The sequence below is a fragment of the Sturnus vulgaris genome, chromosome 1, assembly GCF_052056855.1.
Source record: "Sturnus vulgaris isolate bStuVul1 chromosome 1, bStuVul1.hap1, whole genome shotgun sequence".
Taxonomy (NCBI): Eukaryota; Metazoa; Chordata; class Aves; order Passeriformes; family Sturnidae; genus Sturnus; species Sturnus vulgaris.
Window position 1 is genome coordinate 139,006,872 of NC_142243.1, and position 26,784 is coordinate 139,033,655.

The window sequence follows — 26,784 nt, forward strand, 5'->3', positions numbered from 1 at the left end:
GATATGAAACTGTAATATTGAAGTCCATTGCTTGGATCAATGAGAATGAATGGATGGACTCCAGTCACAGGAGCTGACTCAGGGCAACCAGATGCTCTGTGTTTCACACTCACTTCATATAAACTGCATATTTTGGAAGAATTTCCATTAAACTTAGCTCTCTTGTCTTCATTTTATATAGGGTAGGAAGACAGAGAATGACAGCAGTTTTTCCCCCTTCCTGAAACCTATTCAGAAGTACAATAGATCATAATTCAGTTCAGGCTTATGTGACTACATTAAAGATGTTATTGCAAGGGAACTGATCTTTGTGGGAGATGAATGCTGCACAAAATTCATGAGTGCTTTCAGCAATGAAGTGCTATGGAGCCATAGTTTTTTGAAAGTGCTCATCAAAGTTCTTAACAAAATGTCTCTATCAGATCAGGACCTTGAGATTAGAGTATCAGGAAGCAGAGAAATTAACAAAAACTGAAGTTTTATGTCAATACGTTTTCTCTAGAAGTCTGAGCAAAAAGAGGCTTCAGCTTGGGGGTTGTTTTGAGTAAGAAGCCATCTGCAGGTGCTCTAAGCCTTGCCCCAGAGAAGCGTGTCTGTCTCCCCTGGCTATAAAAGAAAGCTGAGAAAGATTTAGGCTGCAGGCATCATGATTCTCTTCAATTGAAGCAAAATTCTTATTAAATTCTAAGTGACATGTAGGATCTAGGGAGAATCCTGCTTTCCGCAACAGGAAGAGGAAACAGTGTAGAACATCCCCATAGACTGAGACATCTCTGTAGACCCTTGCTGATAAAAAGAATAATGTTCTGGAAATTCACCGTGTAAAGCTGGAATTATGGCCATCAGATACAGTCTTCTAAAACACACTTGACAAAGCAGCAACTAACAGAGAGCACAAATACAGCATTTTACAGCACATCTGCTCAAGTCTGTTGCAGTCACCTTCTACTCATTTCTGCTTTTGTGTTTCCTTTCACACTAGTTCCTGTACCTTATGGTAGCTGGAGTAGACAGCTGAGCAATGGTAATGTCAGCAGTGCTTAGGGAACAGTGTGAGTGTGTAAATGAGTGTCTAAGGTGATGTCTAAGGATTGTGGAGCATCAGAAGTCAATCAGCAGTATCTCTGACAAACTGCTTGTCAAACTGCACATAAAGACACAATATATGCCTTAGTTCTGTGGTGACAGTACAAAAGCTGTGTAGTGAAATGTGGTTTGAATTGAATTATTTCATTTGTTGGGGTCATGTACACAGCTGACTGAACACACAGAGCTGTTTCCCAGAAGGTTTGAAGGTTTGAAGTGCTCACAGCACCTGAAGTAACCTGTTTCAAGCATACTTCAGATACCAGAATTAATTGATAAACAAATAAAAAAGTGGGAAATGGTGGAAAACATTTTCTGTAAAGATTTATGTTATAATCTCTGGTAGATTCAGTTTGCTGTATGCAGCTGCTTATACTTTTTAAAGTCACAGCTGAAGAAACTTTAAGTTTTAAGTTACAACAATGAAGTGGAATGTCATTATTTTGGATGGCTTTTCAAATTTTGAAGTTTCTTTTTCTTGGGAGTTAGGAAAGGAGGAGTAGGGATGTGATGGTTGAACTATTGGGTAGACATAAAGAGAACAGGCAGGAGAGTGAGATGCTGGGTGTAAAATATCAATATTTATTGTTTATAAATATTGTAAAAAAATATTGTTGCTGAAACAGTATTTAATGAAGCGATTCCCATGTGTTTTTCTTAATTAGTGACAAAAAATACTGCTGCTGATACTTAGCACTCTCTCAAAAGAATTTTGTATAAATATAGTTTCTTAGTATAGGTATACTATATTTCAGTATAAAAAAATGCAGGAGAGTTATTAACTATTGCACGGAGAGTCCAAAAGTTGGAAGTTCTGTCTTAGCAGAAATAAATGTGAATAATTTCTTTGTACAGGTATGATGATGCTATCCAGTTATATGACAGAATTTTACAAGAAGATTCAACTAATACAGTAAGTTTAAAAGATAATTCTGAACTGCATAGGTTTGAAATTGTGATTATATTTTCTGTTTCAGTGTGGAAAAATGTGTGTCTGTATTACTGTATTTGTTTCCTTTAGTCTTCTGTTATAATAACCAATGTTACCTTCATTTCATGATGGGAAGGTGTGATATAATACCTGCTTAAACACTGATTGTATGAGAGAAATTATAACTTGTAATCTTTCCAGAAGTCTTAGTAGTGTTTAGAGTTGGGCCTTTCAACTCTTTCATTTCCTAGAATATTCAGTATTTAAAAGACTAATATAATTTGCCGTGTGTTAGATTACGTTCCTAATGTGTAATCTTACTTAAGGATTAGCTATTAATAGATTAAGGTAATGCACGAATAGCAGTTATTTTGATTTATGTCTGAGACTACTAGCTCATGAATCAAAATGCATGAAGCATGCCAATTGTATAAAACAAAGTCTGAGACAGACTGTACTGTTCTTCTAAGCATTTTTGAATACTGTTAGTGAAAGCCACTGTGAGCTATTAGCTGCCAAAATAAAAGTCTAGAGAAACTTGTAGCAATGTATTTTCATGGATTTTTTTTCCCCGCAAGGGTAGAACTTGAAATATGAAGAAGCTATGGGGTTTCAGATTTTTGTATGACATAGATATTTATTGGAAAGTCAAAAAATTATTATTAATCATTGAGGGTATAAGTGTTACTTGGTTTTGAGGAGCTGTCTACTGGGAAAACTTCTCTGTAAATGTAATACTTGGGCTATTGCAGATGTTTTGGCAATCTCAGGTAAATCTTCCTAGGGGTGTATTGAACCTCTACATTTCTTTGGCCAGCTTATTTGATGTGGTCTGCTATCCAGGAGGAGAAAACCCACAGAAGCACAGATTACTGGGATTAACTAGGGTATGCCAGAGCTGGATATAGATCATGTGCCATCCCTTTTAAACTAAATAAACCATTTAGAAAATCCACAAAACAAATTAAAACGCAAGCAGTGACAATAAAAACACCTCAAACCACCAGAAAGTCATTTTCAAGGCAGCACATCTGGAAACAATAACAAGTTAAGCACTCAGACAACAGTGGTAGGTTAAAGTCTGCCTGTTAGCAGTGATAGAACTCACAGATTTTGTGCAAGGGTAGAAGGAACTATGTCAGTTCTTCACTCTTCTTTTTCACTCTCTCTGAAGTAGTAGAAGCTTGAGCTCAAGATTTTAAGATTTTGAGCTCATGGATTTTAACAGAGCACGGCCCAAAGAATTTCAGAGGCACTAAGTCTTCAGAGTCATGTTGAGCCAATATGGAACCCATAATGGAATCACAGAATGGGCCACTTTGGTGCATGTTTTATGATCTTTTGCTGACATGAGTGGAGAATGGAGCACCATATTACAGTGACTTTTACAGACCACAGTTCTTTGACGTATGTATTTTTGGTAGTTTTACTCTTCGCTATCTCAACATAGCTAATATCATCTGTGTGCTTTGTTGGATGTCATTACAAAACAAAATTATATATTTAAATAGGTAAAATACATGATTATTTCTTTATTTGAATTTTCTCTGTCACCAAATCATAAATATCCATAAACTTGTAATATTTAGAAGCATAAGTTGTAAATATTAGAATAGTTGTGTGGTTGAGTTTCTTAATTCTGATAATAGAATTGCAGAATGTTAAATGCAAAGGAGAGTTCCTTGCTATAACTAGAATTGGTTGGGTAAGGCTTGCATGTCAAGAGTGAAAGTTAAATATAAAGTTTTGGTACGTTGTCATGTGTAGATTTCTTTGTGTCATTTACCTGTTAATTATTTCCATGCACACATATGGCTGCTGTAGAAAAATAAATATTTCAAGATTTTAGAAAAGCAACTGTTGCTGAGTTTGTCTTGGCATTCATCTAACTTTATAGAAATTTCTTCTAGTCTGCTGACACGTGGAGTTGTTTATATACATTAAATATTTTGGCAAGTGCTTTAAGTGAAACATAGACATTTGTTCACACAAATCGTGTAAAAATCATACTGAGCAAAAAGTAGAATGGAAAAAGACTTTTCCAAAAAATAACTTCTTTTAGACACATAGCAGAATTTTCCATTATAAAAAGTAAAGTTTGAACTTAAATTATGTAATGGACATTTACACTTCCATATGAGGTTTTGTTGCTGAAATTAAGATAATAGTAATTACTTAATTTCTTAGGATAGAGTTAAAAGTAGTCTTTATTTTTAAGATAAGTTTTGTCTCACTCTGCGCTTACTTGCTGAAAAAGATGACTCATTTGAAAAGAGAACAGTTGTTAATGCCTCCTCAGATATTTGTTTCATTTTTCAAAGCATGGAGATGTTGAGTAATAGTCTCTTTTCTAAAGACTTTAATGAATGAAATGTGACTCTTATGAAATGCATAATTTGCATACATTTCAATAGGGTAAGAATTAAAACTTTTCCATTCTCATCTATTTTGGTTGGTATATGATGGTATGTTAGAGGTCAAGCTGACATATTATTAAGGTTGCATGGTATTTTCTTCTTTTCATTAATTAAAATTTCATGTAGTGTCCAATTGAAAATATTTATAGTGATGCTGAACAGCGACTGGTTTGTTTGTTGATCTTCAGATTAAATGCTTATTCTGTTTCTCAGAACAAAATAAAAGAGAGTTATTGGGGTTTTAGTGTTGGTAGAAAGTGCTTTTTTCGTTTGTTTTTGCTCTTTATGCATTTCATGGCGAATTCCTTATCCTGCTCTGCTTTGGAGGAAAACTGTTTAGTTAGACAGCTGAGTATTTTTCGTCGGTCGGGCTCTTCTCGAGGTGGTCTGTTCAGTAGAGCAGAGAAGCTTGTTGATGAGAAAGGAAATGGAGTTAATGTATTCAAGATTAGTGAATTAGATTGAATTCTAAGTGAAATTAGATTGGTGTCTAACCCACTCCACTGTCATTGTAGTGCACCTGCAGTTTGTCCTGATTATTCAGCTCAACCATCAAGAAGATTGCAGAGCACTTGGTCAACACCAGGGGAAAAGTGAGATAAGGCACAAAGTTCTGCCTTAATTCCAATCCATAGAAAATCTAGAGTCTATTAGGATAATTCTTCAGCTGTTTTACTTGCCACTTTTTCAACCAAGCTTTTCATGCAAGACACTATGTATGCTTCCTTAGCTTAGGACATGTGGATAGTCTCATTACTGTCATGGATTTAGTAATATAATTGTGTGAATGAAGAATTTAAAATTTTTGTAGTAAGATAGTTTTCTCATTAACTCTATTGTTTGTAGGAGTGGGCAGGAACAAGTATATGCATATGGTCACACGAAAGTTACCCTTTCTCTTACTATTCTGAGATTTTTTTGTAGATGAGCTGGACATATTTCAGAAGAGGCACAAGAGGTGGTTGAAGACCTCTGGTAATCCAGAATGCTGGAAGGATTCAGAGCAAAATCTTAGTACTTAATATGTCAATAGGCGGCAGTTATATGCCATGAATATCTGAGTTTCTTTCTCTTTCTGTGACTGCATTACTACCATCTTGACTTTATGGGTAATCTTTCTTTCCCTACCTCCTTGTCTCCACTGAATAAGATGAGAATAATGAGCCCTGAGTTTGAGCACTGGATATTTGTTTATCATCTGAACTGTGATAATTCCTTAGAACTGCTGCAGTAGCTGTAAATGAATTTTTAACAGGGACGTCTTGTGAAGACTTGCAGCTTTGTACCTTTATCTACAGGATGCTCTGAGTTGCAAAAGGGAAAACTGCTCACCAAATGAAGTATCTACTAATGGGGAGAAATTTCTGAGGTGATATGTTTTCTTAAATATATTGGCCTTACTGCTCTAAAAGACAGAACTAGACCTAAACACAGGTATGTACAGTGGTAGTTTTAAAGGGAATCAAAAAAGATGGCTTGGCTCTGTCTGACACAGAATGGAGCTGGTGAGAGTTGTGAAGAATGGCAGCTGCTACTTTGGTTAGTTCCCAGTGAGAACTTATGGGTGAGCTGGGAATGCACTATGTGATCCTAAAAAATTTTTATTTTTGCTTTTGCAAATTGCAGGGTTTTGCCATTGCAGGGTTTTTTTGCTTCTTGTTCAGTCGTGATCGGTGAAGTGAGAGAGCAAAGTGCATTCCACTATTTTTCCCTAGTTTTGTGCGTGTAGCACTTCTAAATGTTGACAGAGATTTTGTCTCTTGAAATTAATTATTTGAGATCAGACAAGCAGCTGTACTGCAGTTGTGGCAAAAGTCCATTTTACTTGTCCTGTGTCTGGCTTTGACTTATTGCAGATACCAGAAGTGTATAAGAGCAGGACAAGGACAGTATGCTGTGGTCTGTTTTGCCAGTTTCTATTCATCTTCATGTTGCAGTTTTCCTGTGCCAGAAGTGATAACTCTGTTTTTAATGACTCTTCATGAAATTTCTGCATAGATTTATTTTTAAACTTGCTCAAGTTTGCCATGCCTACATCTATAACATAATTGAGAAATTAAATGTGATTTTTTTAATGGATTGTGCAAATCTCCCGTTTGTGTTTTTTTTATTTTCCTTTCCCACACCTTCAATCTAACAATTTTATTTAATGCCTCTGAATTTGTCTGTTACTGTCAAGCAGTTTTTTTCACTTTATTAATAGTCATGACATTAGAGATCTTTTGCACTTTTCTGCCCTCTAATCTAAGAAGTTCTAATGTGCCATTCTGTGCCTTAAAGCTCTCCTGCTGTTCTCCATGTTATTTCTGTGTTTTTTCCTTTATTTGGTTGAGAAATGAGAGGACTGAACAGCACTCAGTATTAAAAATACGAGAGCATTACTTAAAAATAACAAAGTGATGCCACGGATGTGTCATCTGTATTCTTTTCTGATAACTCCAGTATCACAGTATTTTCAGTTTGGGGTTTTTGGGGCAGGGTTTTGGATTTTTTAAGATGGTTTCTGAACACTGAATTGATGTTTTATAGAACTGTTTATTTCAAGTCCAGTATCTCCTCTTGACGACAAATTCAGACAGGTTTTTTGTGTACATTAAATGAGTATTGTTTGACCCTATATGCAGCCATTTATGTAGATTAAATTTCATGGGTTGTTTTATTGTGCTGGTAAAAGTATTCATTGTGATTCATTATTGTGAATGCTATTCTTGCGGTTGTCTTTTGTTCTTTATACTTAAATAAGTCCTTATCAACATTTAACTTTATATCACTATTAATTCCCCTGTTAGATCTCTTATCAAGACTGCTGAGCAGTGGTTTTTAACAGGTGGTTCTTGGATTCTCAGTGCAGAGAACTCTTTTCTCTATTTTATATCTTTTGACTTATTTATTTATCCATGTGAAGATCTTCCTCTGTTAGGCTGTGGTAACTCTAGTTCCCTTCAGAGCTTTCATCTTCAAGGTGAGACATCTTGTGAAAATTATTTTTGAAGTTCAAGATAACTTTTACATAGATCTTGATTCATCTACACTTAGAGACTCCTTGAAGAACTCCACTAGATAAGGGAAGCCTTACTTTCCTCTGTGTAAACTGTTCTTACTTTTTGTTGGTATATAACATTCTTCATGTTTGCCAATTCCAGGCTTTAGCTTTTCAGCCTGTACAGCTCCTACCAATTTGCTCTATGCTGATGTTAGAATTTATATGTTGTTTATTGGATACAAAAACTTATGTTTTGCTTTGACATTATCCCTAAAGGGGCAGCTTCAACCCAATAGCACTGTACCTGCCTAAGTTTGCAAGATTTAACTGTCTTGCATGACTAACTATGAAAAAAGTCTGAATTCAGTTAAGAATAAATTCATTATTGTGGTTGTCTTTGATTATGTGCTATTTTTCAAATCTGTGTAATTTTTTCCCTGTATTTTTGCTGTAAACAGCTGTAGCTGTTTACATTTCTGTTTTGATTTGTGATTGCAATATGAAGGAACATGTTTCAATGTATCTAATTCATAGAACAAATACATATTTTGTAAAATGTTAAAGAGAAGGAAAAATTTCTTTTTAAGATGAAAAGTATCATGTGTTTAATGCTGTAGTAGTTACACAGATAAGAAATTCTTCCTTTCCTGAAAGGGGTCTCAATCCCTGAAAAGTCTCCTACTAATACTTTCTTTGCAGCCATGAAATTTAGAACAATGTTAGACTCTCTCTTGGTATGTTTTACTAATGAAATGCAGAAGCTGATAAATATTCAAGTCCTTACTTCATTTTATGTCTACTTAATGCTTACTGAAAAGAATCATGATAAATGGAGGATTAGTTCTTATGCCAGATTGGGGATTATTAGTCTTCAAAAGAAATACCTTAGAAAGGTTCACTCCTTAATAAGTTTGTACCTACTGAATTAGCTTAGTCCATATGATACTGATTCTTTACACATTTCTTTAAGATGCATATATCTTTTCATTAAGAATTACAGATTTCCAGAATTAGCTAATAACCATTCCAGTGTTTTGCTTTAAACTCTGGAAAACTGAGGGGCAAGTCTGTGTCATAGTATCTGTGTGGTCAAATGCTGCAGGTCTTGTTACAGCGCTGGAGGTTTTGCCTTTTCCTTTTTACTTAAGGTGGAAGGAGAAAGAAGATAGAGTTGATTTTTATATGAGGCTTGTTCTAGAAAGTCTTACTGTTGTGATGTGAAGAACTGAAGTGTACTCCTTGAATGCTACTTTTTAAATCTTTATCAATCTAATTGTTTGTGACTATTTCAGTAGACTTCTTCGACTTCAAAATTATTTCAAGTCCCTGTATTTAAAAATTATTTTTCAAGAATATTCTTGGTGGACTTGAAATTAATAATTGAACAGAGTTGTACTCTGCATTTTGCAGTGTTTTACTATCTTGCAATAGGTCCTTAAAAATGAGTTTGTATTTTGAGATGTGAGGTTTTTGGTAAAGAGGGCCCTTAACATAATAAAACATTAAATTGCCTGGTTTCTCTTATCAGCTGGTTGTAAGGCAGGTAATAAAATGGTAATATTATATAAATGCTAGGTAAAGCTTCTGTATAATTGGTGTGTGTCTGGCTTTACTTAACAAATAACTATTCTTGTATACTAAAGTGGTTATTAGTGTTGGCAGTGGTTCTGTGCAGTAAGGCATTTTGTTCAATTTGTATGGAAATAAAGAGAAATTGATGCTATGAGTGTAAATCTTTGTTAGTTATATTACTGTCCTCAGGATGCTCAGGAAACTGTGAGCCCCAGCTCACAGAGCAGCACTTAAGCTGACACACAGTGAGCTCAGGGGCAATATAAATGAGAACAAGAATTAGAAGTTTGCAGCACACAAGCTGGTCCATGTTTTGGTTGTAATGCAAGCCTTTTTGTATGTATTTTTCTTGACGTACTGACTACTGGCATTATTGATTTTTTTTTTTTTATTTAAAAACTGATAGACCTTATCAGTCAAAGAAAAACTGGGAATAGGAAGTCAGGAGAGTAGTCTGTGAATACCATTCAAAGCAATAGTAGTTTGTTTTCATATCTTTTTTTTTCACCTGTCACATCACTCCTATGAATGACAGATCTACTGTCACGATCTATGAACACTTCAGTGCATATCTCTTGACTTTGTGATTTTTTTCATGTGATGGGAAAAGTTAGAATTTTCTTTAAAAAAACCTCTGCATCCTCACTGAATTCTTTCCAGTGGTTTTAAAAAGACTTTCAGAAATTCTGTGCTACTAGACAACATTTTGTTCTTCCTCAGGATGTCAGCACTGTTTTGAGTGGCTGAACCTTGCTTTTGTAAACTTGGAGTTCTCTGTAAATCAGCTTATCTCCCAGCATTTTGAGGATGAAGAGAGTGCAGATTCCAAGCCCAGAAGCTGCTATATTTTTGGTGATGAGAAAGGTAGATAAAAAAAGGAAGTTTAAAAAGTTATAAAAGTGTAATTTTAAAGAATTTTCTTGGGATTTGGTGCAGCAGGGAGATTCTGTCAAATGTTTATGTAATTCATTTAATTCCTAAGTGCTACCACCAGAATATGTTAATTATGCCTAATACTTTTGTCCTTGTTATTTGATTACATTAGATTACATGTTTGCTGTAGGTAAACATCAGCTTATATTTGTGACTAGAAATGGTTGTAGCTTTTCATAAATTAATGTCTTGAGGCTCCTGTGATTTATGTTACTTGAGAGTGCTGTGGTTAGGAAATAAAGCAGCCATGGAGAAAAAAAAATCTGTTTCCAGGCTCTTTTGGATGCAATTGAAGGAGTTGCATTAGAAACGAAGAGGAGAGTGATTTATGTAGACTATTCCTGTTCGCCATTGCAAATTAAGTTGTCATATGCATTGATTGATTTTATATATTTAATAAATTATTTTAGTTCTCAAGGGTTTACTTTAATCAGGCTCTGGATTTCTTTAAATTTTGAAAATAATCGAGCTGTTAATCCAAGAGCTACATTTAAAAAGCTACATTTATAAAGTCAATAAATAGTCTGTTACCTGCAAAAACCCTTCTGTCTTCCTAGGCTGTATTTGGTTGATGCATTCCTTTGGCTGTGCATGCTGTTATCCCCACTTTCCCTCTTTTCATGTTTCAGGCTCAGTGGGCAGGTCACTGGGCTGTGTATAATGTCAGCTTTGGGTAGTGGGTTAACACTGCCCTGGTGTTCCCACCATAGAAGGGCGTGACCTGCTTTACAAATGCTTTGAGAACTCCATAAAATGTGACAGCAGACAGTGGTTTTGGTTTTTTTGGTTGCTATTTTGTGGTTTTGTTTATTATAGCATGATGATAATCATGTGGGATTATTCTTTTTGAATTTAAAGAAAATAAGTTTAATTATGCTGTTATCTATTTTTTATAAAGCAAAAATAAAATAGAGAGTGTGTTATTGTTACTGTGATAAATGCGTCAGCAGTTAAAATTTCCAGTTTTGGCTTTTAGCCAGATGCCTCCCAGTAAAAGTAGAATGATGTATGTAACTTCACAGGTTGCAGTTTGACAAAGAAGCAGTGGAAACCACACTGCTTGTGTTCTAGTTTGGCCCCTGATGAGTCTTCTCTCTGCCTTTGTCTTATGTTTAATCAGAAGGGTGATTTTTTTTTTTCTCACTTGATTTGTTTTCACTGAATTTCCATTGAATATGTGTTTGTGAGGGAGATAAAGGGAATAAATTAAAAGGAAGGAATGAAGTTAGTGTCAAAAGCATAGCTTTTCTGTTTTGGTGCTTGAACTAATTACTACTCTCTTGTTTTGGAAGCAATTGATTTGTTCAAATGGATTGAAGGATAAAAAATTATTTAGGAGAGTAGTTATGTTTAAAATGCTGTAAATATACAAGAACTCTTGCAAGGTATATGTCACTGTGAACATTATGAATAAATTGATTTCAAAACTGTCTGAAATTCAGAGATTAAAATTGTCTAAGATTTTGTTGAAGAGTTGTCCTGTCAAGGCTTCTGAAAGGTGATACCCAACTGTATAAACTCTTTATAAGACATGAAATAGGGTGAGAGCTATGAAGGGGATGAACAGTGGGACTTAATTACCAGAGAAGTGTGCTTTATATTCTTTGTCATTAATACTATCTCATGGAGAAATGGCATACAAGAGAGTGTGTGCACATGTAGACATCACAGACACCAGACCGTCTGTTGTCTCTCATCTGACCACAGTGGTTGTGGTCACCCAAGAGCACAGGGATTAGAGACAAGGAAGGAGGCTGATGGCATTCCTTTTTTGAGTTTTGTTATACTGGAATTGTATTTTCCTTCCATTCTGTCAGATTTCTGCTCTGAGGACTTTCAGGCTGGCTGAGATGTGCTGTTTACTCCCAGCTGGGAAGATTCCTTTCTTTTGAATCACACCTCAAGTGTATGTTGATATTCAGTTGGTTTGAGCCTGGTGCTGATAACACCAAGGTCACAGGTTTGATCTCTGTATGGACCATTCTTTTAAGAGTTGGACTCAGTGAGATCCTTGTGGGTCCCTTCCAGCTGAGAATAACCTGTAAGATTGACAACACAGTCCTGAAAACTGTAACCAGTATCGTTAAGAAGCTGGAATATTGGATTAAAGTACAGAATAATCAACTGTTCCAATCCTCTACATCTTTCCTCCTTCTAGTCTCTGACAACTTTTATGGACTTCAAAATTTAAATACATTTTAATTCTTATATTTTTTTTTAAGTTGAAATGCATTTTCTACCATCATATCAAAGTACTGCTTAGTTTTAGCCATTGAAATGGCTATTCTGTATTCCCTTTACATTGCAGAGCCAACTTTGTGCTCCAAGAATGATGAGAGACTTGCTTAGGAAATTGGTGTGTATTTAGCATTAGGTAAAGGTGCTGTTGAGCACTCCAACAAGAATATTTTACAATGGCTGAAAGCCATACTTACACAGAGACAACCAAGATCCGTCTGTGGGGTTCTCTAGGACTCAGTCACTATTTCTCTACAGTCTTGAATCTTGTGAATGACTAGGTGGGGGTTGTTGAAATGGCTGAAGATTAGGATCCCCTGCTGTTTTGTAATTATCAGAATCTGGACAGTCATTTATTTGAATGAAATAATGCATACAGCTTGTGTCTCCAAAGAAAAGCATAAATAATGTGATTGTAAGAAGAGGTTTTCAGTCTCTCGGTGGGATGTCATAGGGTATGTTTATAAACTTCAAGCTAGCAGTGTCTCTGCAGTGGAATTTCACTGGTATTGAGATAATAATTTGCACAGTCAAATTGCTTTCCTTACAAAAACCCAGGGAATTATGAGGCCTAATCCTTTATTAATGTCAACCCATAGGCAGCAAGAAAGCGTAAGATTGCCATTCGAAAAGCCCAGGGGAAAAATCTCGAGGCCATCCGAGAGCTGAATGAGTATCTGGAACAGTGAGTGTCTTACAAGAATACGGATTGTGTTTTGCTATTCTGATAAATCTTTTTAATTAAAGTGGAATTTGCATTTAATTTACGCTTTTGCTTCAGTGCTAGTCATTTATGGAATCCCTTGCACATTCTTTCTTTTTTCCCTTTTTCCCTCTCTTGTATTCTCTATACAGATTTGTTGGTGACCAAGAAGCTTGGCATGAACTTGCAGAACTTTACATCAATGAACATGAGTAAGTTGTTTGCCAAATCCACATAAAATCTGTTAATTTGAAACCCACTCTGTGTAAGTCAAAAATGTTAGTAATTTTTTTTAAAGACTAGCGTTACAAAGTATCATGTCTCATTTCCAGTATACTAGGCCTCAACTGGAAATAATTATCAAACTTATTTGGCTACCAAATACTTAAAAAAGGCATTTGTTTTTCAGATAAAAAGAGTTTATTTAATTACCTGTATGTTTCAGTAATTTTTAAAAATCTGATGTTTAAAGAAGTGGTTTGAATGCAGCAGAGAACAGCACTTATTTCCCATAATTTTTTGTTATGTATTTTGTTATTATGTAAAGTTATGTATTTTTTTTGTTAGAGATGTTAAATTCTTTACTTCTAAAATCAATCAATCACAGCAACCAATACTCCAGTTTTCTTTTAGCCTGCCTCTCCCAGAACTTTCAGTAACCTTTAAAAAAAACCCACAAAGCAAAACATGGATCCAGAGTTGGAGGCATCTGGTCGCCTGGGTACAAAACCCAATGTGATCAAGAATGCTGAATGTTGTAGGAACTTGCTTATTGGATATTTAATGTTTTTGTTAGCTTTTTTTATTGCTGTAGTGAGAGGAGGAAATCCCAGTGTGAGAGGATTAGCTCAAAGCCTTAGTGCAGGTTTTCTAATATCACAGCATTAATTCAAACCTCCACCCAAAGGCGTATCTTTATTTCCCCCTCTTTCTTTGGTTCTTCAGCCCAGCCTGAATTATATCACATTGTTTCCTTCTTTCCTTTTCAGAGGATAGTAAAAGAATCAAATTGTCAAGGAAGAAATAGCCATTCTCACTGTGAGGAAAAAATTATTCCCCAGTCACCTCTCTTTGCACTCCATTCTCAAAGAAAATAGTTATTAAACTCTTTTAAATTATGACTTCAGGAATAAACTAGAATTTTGATACCCAGACTTCCATTTGTTTGGGGAAATCTACCAGCCACTTTTCCAAGAAAATAGCTACTTTAAAAAAAATTGGCTAGAAAGATATTTAAGCTTGTCAAATCTGTCAGTACAAAAGTGAATGATAGAGTGGTGCAAACATACGTATTCCATTATTAAGTTGGGGTTTTTTTGCTATAGTATTTATTACGAAATTGTACAATAAAACCCGAGAAAGAAATTACTTTTGCTTGTATTTGTTTTGGTCCGTAATTCCAGTAAAAAGCAATATGTAGAATTTCAGTTCATGGAAAAAATTCACTGTCCTCACTATCCTTCCATGAGCATCATTATTATTATTATTATTATTATTTTGATAATAGGGAAAAATTGGTCTCTTGGCTAAAAGCAACTAAAAATTAAGTTTTAAAAAAGAAGGCAATTCATCAGCTTATATATTTTATCAGGGTCACAAGTCACGGGGCTTGTGAAATCACCATGCTCTCGTTGTTCATAAACATGTAAATGTGCAAGGTTTACACAGTCCTCAGTTCTGCCCTGTTCTGCACTGAGGACTCTGGCTTCTGCTTTTGGAGAATGAGGTGGCTGGCCTTTTATCTCCAGATTAATAAATGATATAGATACGTGACTACCATAACATGCTCTGGAGAAAGCCACAACGTCTTTATTTTAGGATACAAGATTTTGCAGATGATATGGTTTAATATGGTCTCATAATTGTTAAATTGCTTTTACTGTGATATTAAATATCTCCCCACACTGTCATTATAAGCCTTGTATCTCAGAATTTTGGAATCCTATCACAAGTGAGACTGTGCAATAGTGTTATCACATATCTCTAGACAATGCAAATTCTGCAGACAATTCTATTATTTGAAAGGTTACAAAGCTAAGATTCTTCTCAATAAACCTGCATTTTGAGCTTGAATTCTTAATTGTTTCTGAAAGCTTTCACTAAAAAATTCAAGGACTAGCCTTTTCATTTGCCCATTTGGAGAGGTCTGATGCTATTTTCATACATTGATTTGAACTGTTTGAATTTTAGAACTGTTCTTAGTATGTTATTTTTTTTTAATCTCAATTGTGTGGTTGACTGTTGGCAGGTAAAGTTAATTGACTTTAATTTCATTTACTTAAGTAAATGCTGTGATCAGTAGCTGCTTTTATGAATCCTCATGTAGCTGAATTTTCTTAGAAAAAAAATAATTATTTTGTTGTCTCAGTTCTGTGTCTTACAGTACCTAATACTGGTTTCTACTCATCACTCTTTCTGATAAGAAATTGCACCTATTAATAAGAAATTAGTATGTTAAAGGCTTTTCATGAGCTGTTCCATTTATACCTAGACCATTATATTTTGTGCATTTTTCCTGCCTATGATGTGAAAATAGTAACTTGGTTATAAACATCATTTTAAAATGAAACGTTTTTATTAATTGTGAATCATGTGATTTTATGGGTGTAAAAGTAAGACTTTTATTGTGCTGTAAAAAAACTGAAGCAAAGAGCTGTGTATTCATGTTTCATTTTATCACTGTTTTTTGTATTCCTCAGCTATGCAAAGGCTGCCTTCTGCTTAGAGGAGCTTATGATGACTAATCCACACAACCACTTATATTGTCAACAATATGCTGAAGTAGGTATTTCACAAAAATCAATTATGTTTGATTACATTTTCTGTTTTTATGTTACAGAAGTGGTGAAAATGGTTTCTTTAATTTTTCCCTAGGAGATTTAAAAGAGTTCACAGAGAATGCTAACATCTCATAGAACTGAACATTTTCTGAAAACTGTGGTTTTTTATTCAGTGACTCAGTCACAGTGTGACTAAGCTAAATATAAGAGTTAGGGCAGGAATTACTGAAGATAAAAGCTAATTTTAAATGAACTCTTCTTGTGGAAGTTTTTATGCACTTTTCAAATTAAGTGCATGAGAAGTTAAACTTTTCTACAGCAATGCTGCCTAGGAGATTGTGATATATTGCCTGTTATTGTGGACTCAGGTCTTGGAATCCACATACCAAATTCTGCCTGAAGGAGCACTGGTGGAAGAGAGGTAAAAATTAGAGGTAAAGTTGGAAGTTTTAACTCAAGGTGTTAGCCATTTGAATTAATCTTTTTTTTCCAGATTTTTTTTCCTAATTTATACTGTTAATTGCTTACAATGGGTTTAATTTGTTTAGTTAACATGGATAAAATTGGGTTGACATTAAAACTTGAAAGCCTAAGTAGCTTTCTCATAGAAAGACTTTGAAGCACATCTTCTAGTATTTATCCCTATTTTCTTGATCTAATATCTGGAAAAATAAATAGAAAAACAATGGAGTAATCCTCTGAACTTTGTGTGCTATTTTGAATACATAATGAAAGGCATTGTGTTTTGTGAACTGTTTTCATGCATGCTGTGGAAGCAGAGTGTCACTATGGATTCCTAGTAGTCAGAATTTAAAGTTTGTGCTACTTTTTATAAGAGACAGTCCCAAGGTTTCAAGTATTTATAGATGAAAAATAACCACTTTTTAATCTTGTAGCAATGCATTAATTAAATTAATGCTGGGTTTTTTTCTCCTATAGTTAAAGATTTTTAAATTTATATTCTGCGAAGAACTTGGATTTCTCCCAGGCCAGTATTTAGCTTTTGATAGGACTCACCTGATTTGAAATGTCATGTGAAACAAACTTGGAGTGAATTTTAGTAATATCATTGCTTCAGAGCGAATGCCTGAAGTATGAAACGACATGCAGGTTTCAGGAGCTTACCATTTTTACAGGTTAAATACACTCAGGGGGGGCTTGAAAACCTCGAGCTGTCAAGAAAGTATTTTGCACAAGCACTGAAGCTTAACAACAGAAATATGAGAGCTCTATTTGGACTCCACATGGTAAGCATGATTGTATATTTTCCATATTATCATTCTGAATATGTTTATGCATTTATGTTATCCTTTGCCCTTTGCTGTTTCATTTTTTCCCCCTGATTTTTAACCTAATAGCTCAGATTATTTACACTGTTTTAAAACTACAGAGTATTTTACATACATTTAGAGTATGGATAGTTTTGTGCTAGTAACTGCTCCTTACTGAAGTGCTCTTAACCTTTAAGTCTTGCCTGTATTTTCAAAAGAGTTATAGTTACTGGCACAGGAAGGTAACTTCTTGAAAAAGGATTTAAAGACATGCTCCTCTCTAGAGGATAATGAGCTGCTGAAAAAGACTAGCACAGTAGCAGTGATTCCTTGCATAGTGGATTTATTTATATAGGTAAAAAACTCTCTTTGGTTCTTGAGTAATATCTTTCATTCCTTCAGGTGAGAGTGGGCATATTTTATGTTGAGTCTTGTCTGTTTTCTTATGCTGCAGGGAAAAGTGGCTTTTTTAATAGCAGTTTGGACATACAATAGATGTATTTTATATTGTCTGTGGTATATTTATATTGTCAACAAATTGAATGTGGAAAATTAATTAACGACTCTCACTTTAGGAAAAGCAAATTGGATTAGCTGATCATGTCCAGGTTTGGTTCTTAACTCAGTACAGAACTGAACTGAAGTCTAATGTAGCTTTAAATAGAACAAGCAATAGTTTAAAAAGTCTAGCTAATTCTAATCTGGATGCTGTTTGCCAGTAACTTTTAAATTTTTTTTTGACTTTTTCCAACTACACTGTGCGTGGGACTTGGACTGTAAGGATGCTGAATGTTCTCAGTTTATTTCATGCACATAAATTTTATCATTACACTGCGTTTTGTTTTTATTTTTATTGTATTCCTAGTCTGCCAGTCATATTGCTTCCAATCCAAAAGCAAGTGCAAAAATGAAAAAAGATAATATGAAATATGCCAGCTGGGCAGCAAACCAAATAAACAGAGCCTACCAGGTTAGTACTTCATTGCTTTATGATACTCTATGATCTTTTTGATACTTCATGATACTTAACATGCTCTAAAGTTCTTTTCTGCACTTTTATCAGCTGCTGTTCAAGAGGTTAAATATGACATGTAAATCAGCATGGATTTTTTACATTCTGTTTCTATTTGATTTCCTGGAAAGCTTAATCAATATAAGGTTGATATTTTGCAGTTATTAATTACTAATTTTTCCTGCTAACATTAACTGAATGTACATTATTATAATATTGACCTTCAAGACTTGGTTCTACAGCTATTTCGGTAAAACTTGGTATGTGTTAATTCTTAAGAGTAACTTTATTATAATTTTCTTTTTTACTAGAAAAGAAATGAAAATTCTAGGATTTTTGTTCTCGAGTTTACTCTAACCTTCCAAAGTCATATTTAATTGCCTTAGAATTTGTCACCAAAGTTGATTTTATGTAGTTTTGTGGAAAAGTGCTCATTGATTTGTTAAAACGTAGATTTTGTAGGCCATAATCAAAGCTTGCTGAAGTCATTGGGAGTCTTTCCAACTTTCTGAAAAACTATGTGTAAAATTTTATATTTCCTATTGTATTATAAGTCTCTATTTCTTTCTTTAACTATGAATGGAAATATGCTTTGGCTCGTAGGCTCTGCTGTCTGTGTATCCCAAATATATTATGTTTATTTGACTCCCTTACAGCTATTCTAAATGATCTGCCAATCAAAGCTTATATATAAAGTGATTCTGGACACCAACATCATACTATCCAATTCTCCCCACAACTTTTTTTTTTTTTTTAATCAAAAGTATTGATATTAAATACAAAGACTTTGTATACATGTAGCACTTCTTTCTCTCTGAAATACTTCAGTATTGTAACCCAATATTTAATTTTTTTGTTGTTGCTACAATTTCACAGTTAATACTACCAAATAGCCTTTCTACGAGCACCATCCGTTATGGAATTAAATTCGATTTTCCTTTTACAGCCAGGGCAGTTTTCTTAATACATACTGCATTTCAGTTCCTTGCCAAGCATGCAGCTTCTTGTGGCTGATGTGTTTTTGATATATTCCAACTCAGAGGTATTTTCCATTTCTCCTAATTGGCCCTATAGCTTCTGACTGTACAGTGAAGAGCATTGTATCTTTGGAAACATAATGAAGCATTTTATAGTTATGTGCCTATTGCTCTTCTGCTCTTTAAATTGTTCTGCTTTTCATTAATAAACCATTTACCTGCTTATGATGGTAGGGTGTGTATGAATTAACTACTTTGTCAGCTGTTTCATAAATAACTGGGGCTTCTTTTGACTTGAAGTCTGCCTGACATTCCTGTAAGCACAACTCAGATGGAAAACTCAAGTATTGCAGGATAAAAACCAAACAAAGAAACAAACGAAACCCCAAAAACCAGCAACAACAAAAAACCCTACAACAACAATAACAAAAACAACCCCAAAAACAGAAAAAACCCTCCTAACACAAATCCAACCAAACACACAAAAAAATCAAAGAATGCAATACACCACGGATTCATAATTGACAGTACAAAACAGGTTTTAAAAGATGTGTGAATTTTTAGTAAAAAACAGTATTCCATGTTTTACATCTTAGTAAAATTAAGTGCCTAGATTAGAGGGGATTTACATGTGTTTTAAGTAAATATTGTGACTGGAGTTCAAAGTACTGGTAGAGACTTGTTAGCACTTTTGGGAAACAGCCCTTTCCAGGCTGCATCAGGGTGGAAATTTAAAACCAGACCTGAACATAGGCATCTCCTGGTTCTAGATATAATGGATGTTTAATTATGACAGTTTCTAGTTAACTGATTCACATCCAGATATGCACACCTTGGTTTTGGTTTGGTTTTTTTTTTTTCTTCTTTTCTCTCCACATGGCTTTCTGTTAACATCATAATGTCTCTAATAAAACGACTTTTATTGGGAGTGGTGTGGTACTGGGAGCATTTCTAAGTGCAGGGGTTTAGGAGCTTCAGAGTGGGGGTTGTTGGTTGGTTTTTTTTCTTTTAGTTTGAAATTTTTATTACTGCTTCTGTGGAGTTCTTTTGGATCCTATATTAAGCTTTTTTTGGCTGATGCTTACCAGAACAGGCCATGTTAACACAGTTAACATACATATATGGATACATACATATGTATATACATATACACAGCCTACTTTAGCTGCTCTTGTTAGCTGTTTGGGATATAAAGTGAAGAACACTGTGTAATTAGAATCTTAGGGGAAACTCAGCTCTTGAGAAAATGAAAGTGCTCAAGCTTAAGCCAGGATCTGGCAAGCAAATGGGGTAAATACCCCCATTCCTCTTCCCAGAGCCAAAAGAAGCTCTAGTGAGCACAGCTGGGCAGGACATCCCCAGGCCAACCCTGCTGACCTTGTTACAGGGCTGCAGAAGCGTTTGGCTACTCCAGTCTCTGTGTTAGACACTCAGAACACCCAGCAGCTACAGCCGGTGGTGTTAGTGATGCAGTTAGGTGGCAGTTCCCCCTATGAGTCACTGTTGGTTTGTTGCTCCATTGGTGAGCTGAGCAGTTGGAAATTGTCACCATTTGGACCTGGGGATGAAACCTTGGTCACTTGTGCCAGGGGAAGTTTGGTACAGTGTTCCTAACTTAGTGGGAGGGTATGTCTAGACAGGTGTTAAGATGGATATTTATATGATCTCTGTAAATCCTCCCCACTTTTCATGCATTATCCACCTGTAAAATGAAGTATGAGCCTTAAAAGCTTGTTGGGTTTGACATTGACTTGTTTTATTAGTTGGACATTCTCATATTGCTAAATGAAATTTTTCTAGTGGTCACATTCTAGAAAGCGAGATGAATTTAGAATCTTGATTTGGATGTCTATACAAATTATATGAATTTATGACTTTAAATTCAAAGTTAATAGTGCAAAAAGTTACTTTTGAGCAATTGTCTTGCAGTGAGATCTTTCTAGTTTGGATTTCAACTTGAATTGCCCACAGTTTGCTCAGTAATTTTGGAAAACTACCTTTATTCTTTCAAATGACTGGCTATAGCTTTTTAATTATTTAATTACTTAAAATTTATTTTACGTGCAATTTACTTGAAATATTTTTACTGGTCCCCGTCTTTCAATTTATTCTGTCATTCAAGCAGTGTGCTTTGCACTTCATTTTTGCTTTTCCTGGGCATTCCTCTGTGAAATCAGAGGAACTTCTTCGTTTATTGTCATTTAAAGAAAGCAGTATTTGAGTATAGAAGGAGATTATTATTTCACCAGTGTTGGTTAGACTGTGTAGCACTGTCTTTACAGGAAAACTTGTGATAAACAATAGTTTAAAAAATTTCTGAAATGCACAGATATTTGACACTCCAGCTAGTTAATATACTTATTTGGATGTTAATTATGTAACCATCCAAGCTGATTAGTACTTCTCATCTGTGTCTAATCTAGGAGAAATGTAAACTTCTTCAGGAAGACAGAAAGATTTTATAGCTAGAGCTGCTGTACAGAGCTGGAATTCCTGGCTGCTAACACATCCTCTGAAAAAAATAAAAAATAGTCATTATGCTCCAGGTTTCTTAAATTTAATTGACTGGGTGGAAAAACACCCAAATAAAATTTAGTTCTAATCTTTTATTTCAGAAGTTAGTGAAGTACTCCTTATTCAAAGAATTAGTTTTAAGTTTGTTATTATAAGCTTAGTTTTGCCTTATGACTGGGAAACTGGATCATTCCATATGTGCAGATCCTGAGAAGAACTTCTGTCTGTTCTAACTGAGGACATGAGTCACAGTTACTTTAACACCGAAACAAAATAAGGCTACCTGGTGCTCTTCAATTAGATAATTGGTTTAGCATGTTCTCTGGTACAAGCATTTCAGCAGAGGCAGGCGAGTTTGATTAATGCTCACAAAAATCTTTAATGTGATCCTACTCATAGTAATTTTCCAGATACATGCTTCTTGGGTACATTGCTAAACTCTTCTGTGTTAGCAATCTACATGTTATTTATGGCTGGAGAGAGGTGATTTTGTTACTTACCATTTGGGAAACAGAAAATTAAATCATGATTTAAGAAATGGATTCCAGCTCAATCAGTCAAATTGCTGTGTAATGGCTGAATAGACAAAATAATTGTTCATCAGGGCAAATTTGAAGTGATTACATTTCCAAGTGTGCTTCTGGTTGTTATGACGCAGAGTTTGGTTTTATTTGTTCAGCTTAAACTACATGTCAGTATCATGAAGGCAACTGCTCTTGAAATTAGCAAGTAGCATTTTTTTAAACTAATGTCATATGTCAATTTTGCTCCCAGTGTCCATTATGAGAATAAATAAAATTTTTCTTATTTTGAAGCTTTTCTCTGCGTGCTTTGCCAAGTGTGCTTTTTTGACCACAGTATATTTAAGCTTTTGTGTTTTTTATTAAAATTTCTGAATGCTTTGAGTTCAAAACAATTTTTCATTTGAAACTTTTGACTTGTGTTTTTTAAACTTGCTTGTTTTCGTGAAAGGATTTGGAATTTCCAAGGGTCTGCTTAATGTGAACGAAGAGAAGATATTTTATTCAATCAGATATAAGCAAAAGTTGCTGCTTTCACCTTGGAGTGTGTTAAGAAATCTAGGATTTTACTCTGATGTTGACTATTGCATGTCACTATGGAAACTGCACAACCTGAAGAATGGGTTTATACATACTACTAGAATCAAAACCTGGTACGCCAGTTAACCACCTGGAAATATAAAACATGAAAATACAGTGTTTTCAGTACCTCTCTAAAGTGTTGTAAACAACTGTAAAGTTGTTGTCACAGTAACAAAATTTCTTCTAACTGTTTGATTTGAAATATCTTATCACTTACTGTGCCAAAATTATTTTTTAAAAAACTCAGTGCTGATTGGGAATCGCAATGCTGGATTGTAGCTTGGGGGTCAAAAGCAGGTTAACAGGTCCTGCAGCTTGTTGCTGGTGTGATATTACCTGAGTTTGATGACTTAATCTTTCTCAACAGGTCATGAAGAGTTTGCTAAATTAAGTTAATTACAAGAGAGAAGGGACACATTATAAATCAAGGACTAACTATGCGAGACACCAGTGGTATTTGAAATAAAAAACTTCAAATTGAAAATTTATTGAGTGTTTAGATGTTAACATTTAAGTAGAGAATAGGGTGTTTTACTAGAAGCAAGTTTTAGTTACTCTTTCTGTAATTTCTTTACCACCTCTCCCAACCTGAAATGCAAAACTTTTTAGTGCAGGTGTATTAAAAATGGTTTAGGAGTTTCATTTGACTGAAAACCAACCTGGTCAATGAATCCCCTGTTAGATATGGCTGATGAGTGATGGGAATTGTCAGTATCGTTAGAAAAACCCTTTTGAGTTCAACATGGGGTGGTCAGCATTTCCTGTCTTTCTACCCCTTCCTTTCTAAGCCATTAGTAGTATTTTTTAAGCTGTATCTTTCTTTTGTATCAAGACAGACTTTATTTAAAATGTTCTCTGAAACTGTTTTAATAGTGGGCTACAATCTAGTACAACGTCATTCCTCATGGTTACTTTGACCCATAAAAGATAATTATATTTTGTCTAGATTATTTTATAGTAAATTTTGATAATTAGAATTTTTTCTGTCTTGCTTTAACAGAATTATTTTTTTCTTTGTTTCATAGAAGAAGGTGATGTAGCTTGTATTCTGGTAAAAATTGTGAGGTTTAGTTCTGTGCTTTTAAGTTTGTAATAAATAGAGTTAATTATTGGTATTGGTGTGTAGAACTGTTATTTTCACAGGATTTAGACATAGAATTTCAGCTATATGACACATAACAATCTTTTCTTTCCTGTTTAGTTTGCAGGTCGCAGTAAGAAAGAAACTAAATACTCTTTGAAGGCAGTGGAAGACATGTTGGAGACCCTGCAAATCACTCAGTCTTAGCTTGGCACAGAGATCTAATATGAAATTTTCCAATACCACACTCAACCTGTAATGACCTGTGGGTTATGTTACTCTAGTGCTGTTAAAGTTAATTTTTTATTGATTATGTGCTATATAAAATAACATTTTATGAAAAGTAAAATGCCTATTTATTGCTGCTATAAGAAATGTGATGAATACCCACTGAAACGAATAACTTATCCACATAAACAACATAAAATGACATGCTGCACATCAGTCTCCTCAAATTTTTGTATGTACAGTATGCTTCTAAGCCATAATTTGTAGAAATAAACTTGTTAAATGATTAAAAAAACACAGTGGCTTATTGAACTTGCAAATGGAATTCACAAATGTATATATGTATATTAATAGCACGCTAAATATTTTTCTTTGCATATTTAAGAGTGTAAAAGCATGCTGCAGAGGTACACTTCCTGGGAAATACATCAAGGAATAATTATGAGTACACTTTATTAGAGAAGAAAATTTCTTAAGAGTGTTCTTAATGAGTTGGTATCTAGTACTGTAGAAATGGAGAAAACTTACTCGTGGACTTTGCTTCAGAGGTGCTGTTATACTGGCTTAAGGCCAAAGACATTCTTCTCTGTGGCTTTGTGGGCAAATGCTTCCATGTCCACGTAATTCTCCAATCAGTGTATCCATATTCCCTTTATTTTTTCTTCCTTCTCTGTGTCCTTTCTTGTACCTGTGTTCCACGTGATGAATTTCAGCTGGGGCTCTTTCCTGGTCTCTACTGTTCTGTGTCCCTGGCTTGGGCACCCCTTTGCTGTGATGCTTTGGCTTCTCCACCTGGAGCAAGGGTTGCTGCACTGCAAGGGGGGCATGAGAGCTTGTTCAGCTGCCTTGACTTACTGGGGGTAGTGTTTGTTACACCACAGCATGAAACATCTAGCACACTGTAAAACTGTGTTCTGTTTGTCTTTAGGCACTTGCTCATCTACTCAGATAATTAGTCAAACACCCTAATTCAAGCATTTTGCACTTCTGATCATTCTGAATGTTGTTCAGATGTGTACTGTGGCAATTCAGTTGCACAGCTATCATTTCATTTATTACAGCTTCAGCAAGCTTGCATAACAGCAGCAATGTACCCTTGGCAAATTCTAATAGCAATATTACAATGTTGTTTTCATGGTTGTTACAACCATCCAAAATTATTAGATTTTCAGATTTTATACTGCCTAATCTATACAGATGAATAAATTAAAGGCTGTGTATTAAAATGTCTTTTTTATGATCCTGGACTTGATGTAATAAAGCACAGCTGAGTTCCTCCTTAAAAACAAATCAGCAACAAAAACTTCCTTCAAAGCTTGAAAATTTGTATAACTGAGGTGTTTTTTGCATGAGACTAGGCCTTCAAAAAACATGCAGGATCTGACTCTTATCCATAAAGTAGGTTGGAGTGTGAAAGAATGGATTCCATGCCATGAGAATTGATTGTATGTGGAATCATAAAATAGATTAATTCATTGCTATTGAAATGCAAAACTGCAAATACTGCATATTGTTATATAAAATAATCCAATTCTACCTTGGGGAAATAGTGCACATCCTTTTATAATAATAATTTACAAACTGGCCTCAGAACAATATGTGTGGCTACATTATATATGCTTTGAGTGGAAAACATAACGTAATTGAAACTTACCATAGTTGGTCCTGTGTATTTCTGTTGTAGTCTTTGATTGTATGAGTGTGCCATCTAGAGTTTTAAGCCCTCATTAGTATTTTTTTTCTGTTGTGCCTACATCTCGTATAACTTGGCTGCATTTTAAAATTAAAAATGATGGGAAGTTGTACTGAAGGTTAAAATTACTTAATGCATAACATTTTACCTCCAAGGTACTAAAAACCAGCAGTGCAGTATTTTTTTGTAGCAGGCATCTCCTGTTGAAATGTGTTGTATATAAAGCTTTGTTCTGAGGCAGCTTTTAATATAGCAGTGTCAGACTTGGGTATTTAGTATGTCAATTTCTCTGTAAGGAAATTTGTCCTGTTTCTTGTTTTCAGTTATTTGATGACAATTTTCATGTCATTTGGCTGCTTAGCACCTTCTCATTTTCATTACTGCTTAGCATCTCTTTGAAATTATTATTTAGCACTCTGATTTGTACTTGTATTTTGGCAAAATTTCCACATAGTAGAGCTTACAAGTTAACCTTGCAAATATTTCTGACAAGTTTGTGTTTACTTCAAAGGTTAAATAAATTATTCCTATGAAAATGCATGGGCAGTGTCCGACAGAACTATTGAATTGCAGCAGTGGAAATTGAGAGCACTTTCCATATTCAAAGAAAATAAAGTTTAAAAAGTCCTCTGCGGGGGAAGTAACTGCATGAAATGCCCTGCACTCTCAGCAAGAAAGGGCTCGCTGAGAAGCTATCATATAATATGATCTTTGTAAAAGTAATTTTCAGTTCTAGTAAATGATTTCGTAATGTTACAGATGCTGCATTGCATTAAAGAATAGGTTTTCAGAGAATGGGTTACTTAATTAACAAATGAACTTCATTATGTTCTGTATTGTGCTCTGACAGTGACAAATGCTACACAAAAATATTATCAAGCATTAAGTCTCTTTCCAAAATAAAAGGCCATATTTTCCTATTGTTCCAGTTGACAGCAAAAGCTTGGGATCTTTGCGATGACTCTGTGTCTTTATTTTCTCAACCATACTTTGGTAATAGGCTTGACAGGGAGATCTCAGTGTTACCTGATGAGGTAAAAGGCATTGAAGAGCCACCAAAATCTCTAGTTCTGCCTTCATGATACAAGTTATTGGTGACTTCTTCAAAACCTTTTGTCCAAATGTTATACAATTCATATTATGTAGCTGCAAAAAGCACATATTGTTTAGAATATATCCCTAAATCTCTTCAGTTCAGTGCCCAGAATATCTTGCAGTTGCTATTGGAAACTCTGTTTTAGTCAACGGAGGACTTCCTCTTG

General features: G+C 34.7%; 1 protein-coding gene across 1 annotated transcript in view; it reads left to right on the forward strand.

The window, feature by feature from the left end:
• Positions 1-26,062, forward strand: part of EMC2 (ER membrane protein complex subunit 2) — a 38,366-nt gene extending 12,304 nt beyond the window's left edge. The window contains exons 5-11 of the mRNA XM_014879362.2: positions 1,942-1,999; positions 12,760-12,845; positions 13,016-13,075; positions 15,563-15,644; positions 16,780-16,890; positions 17,780-17,884; positions 23,722-26,062. Coding sequence (XP_014734848.2) covers positions 1,942-1,999; positions 12,760-12,845; positions 13,016-13,075; positions 15,563-15,644; positions 16,780-16,890; positions 17,780-17,884; positions 23,722-23,808 — 589 coding nt within the window. The 3' untranslated portion in view covers positions 23,809-26,062. The remainder of the gene's footprint in view (positions 1-1,941; positions 2,000-12,759; positions 12,846-13,015; positions 13,076-15,562; positions 15,645-16,779; positions 16,891-17,779; positions 17,885-23,721) is intronic.
• The last annotated feature ends 722 nt before the right edge of the window (positions 26,063-26,784 follow it).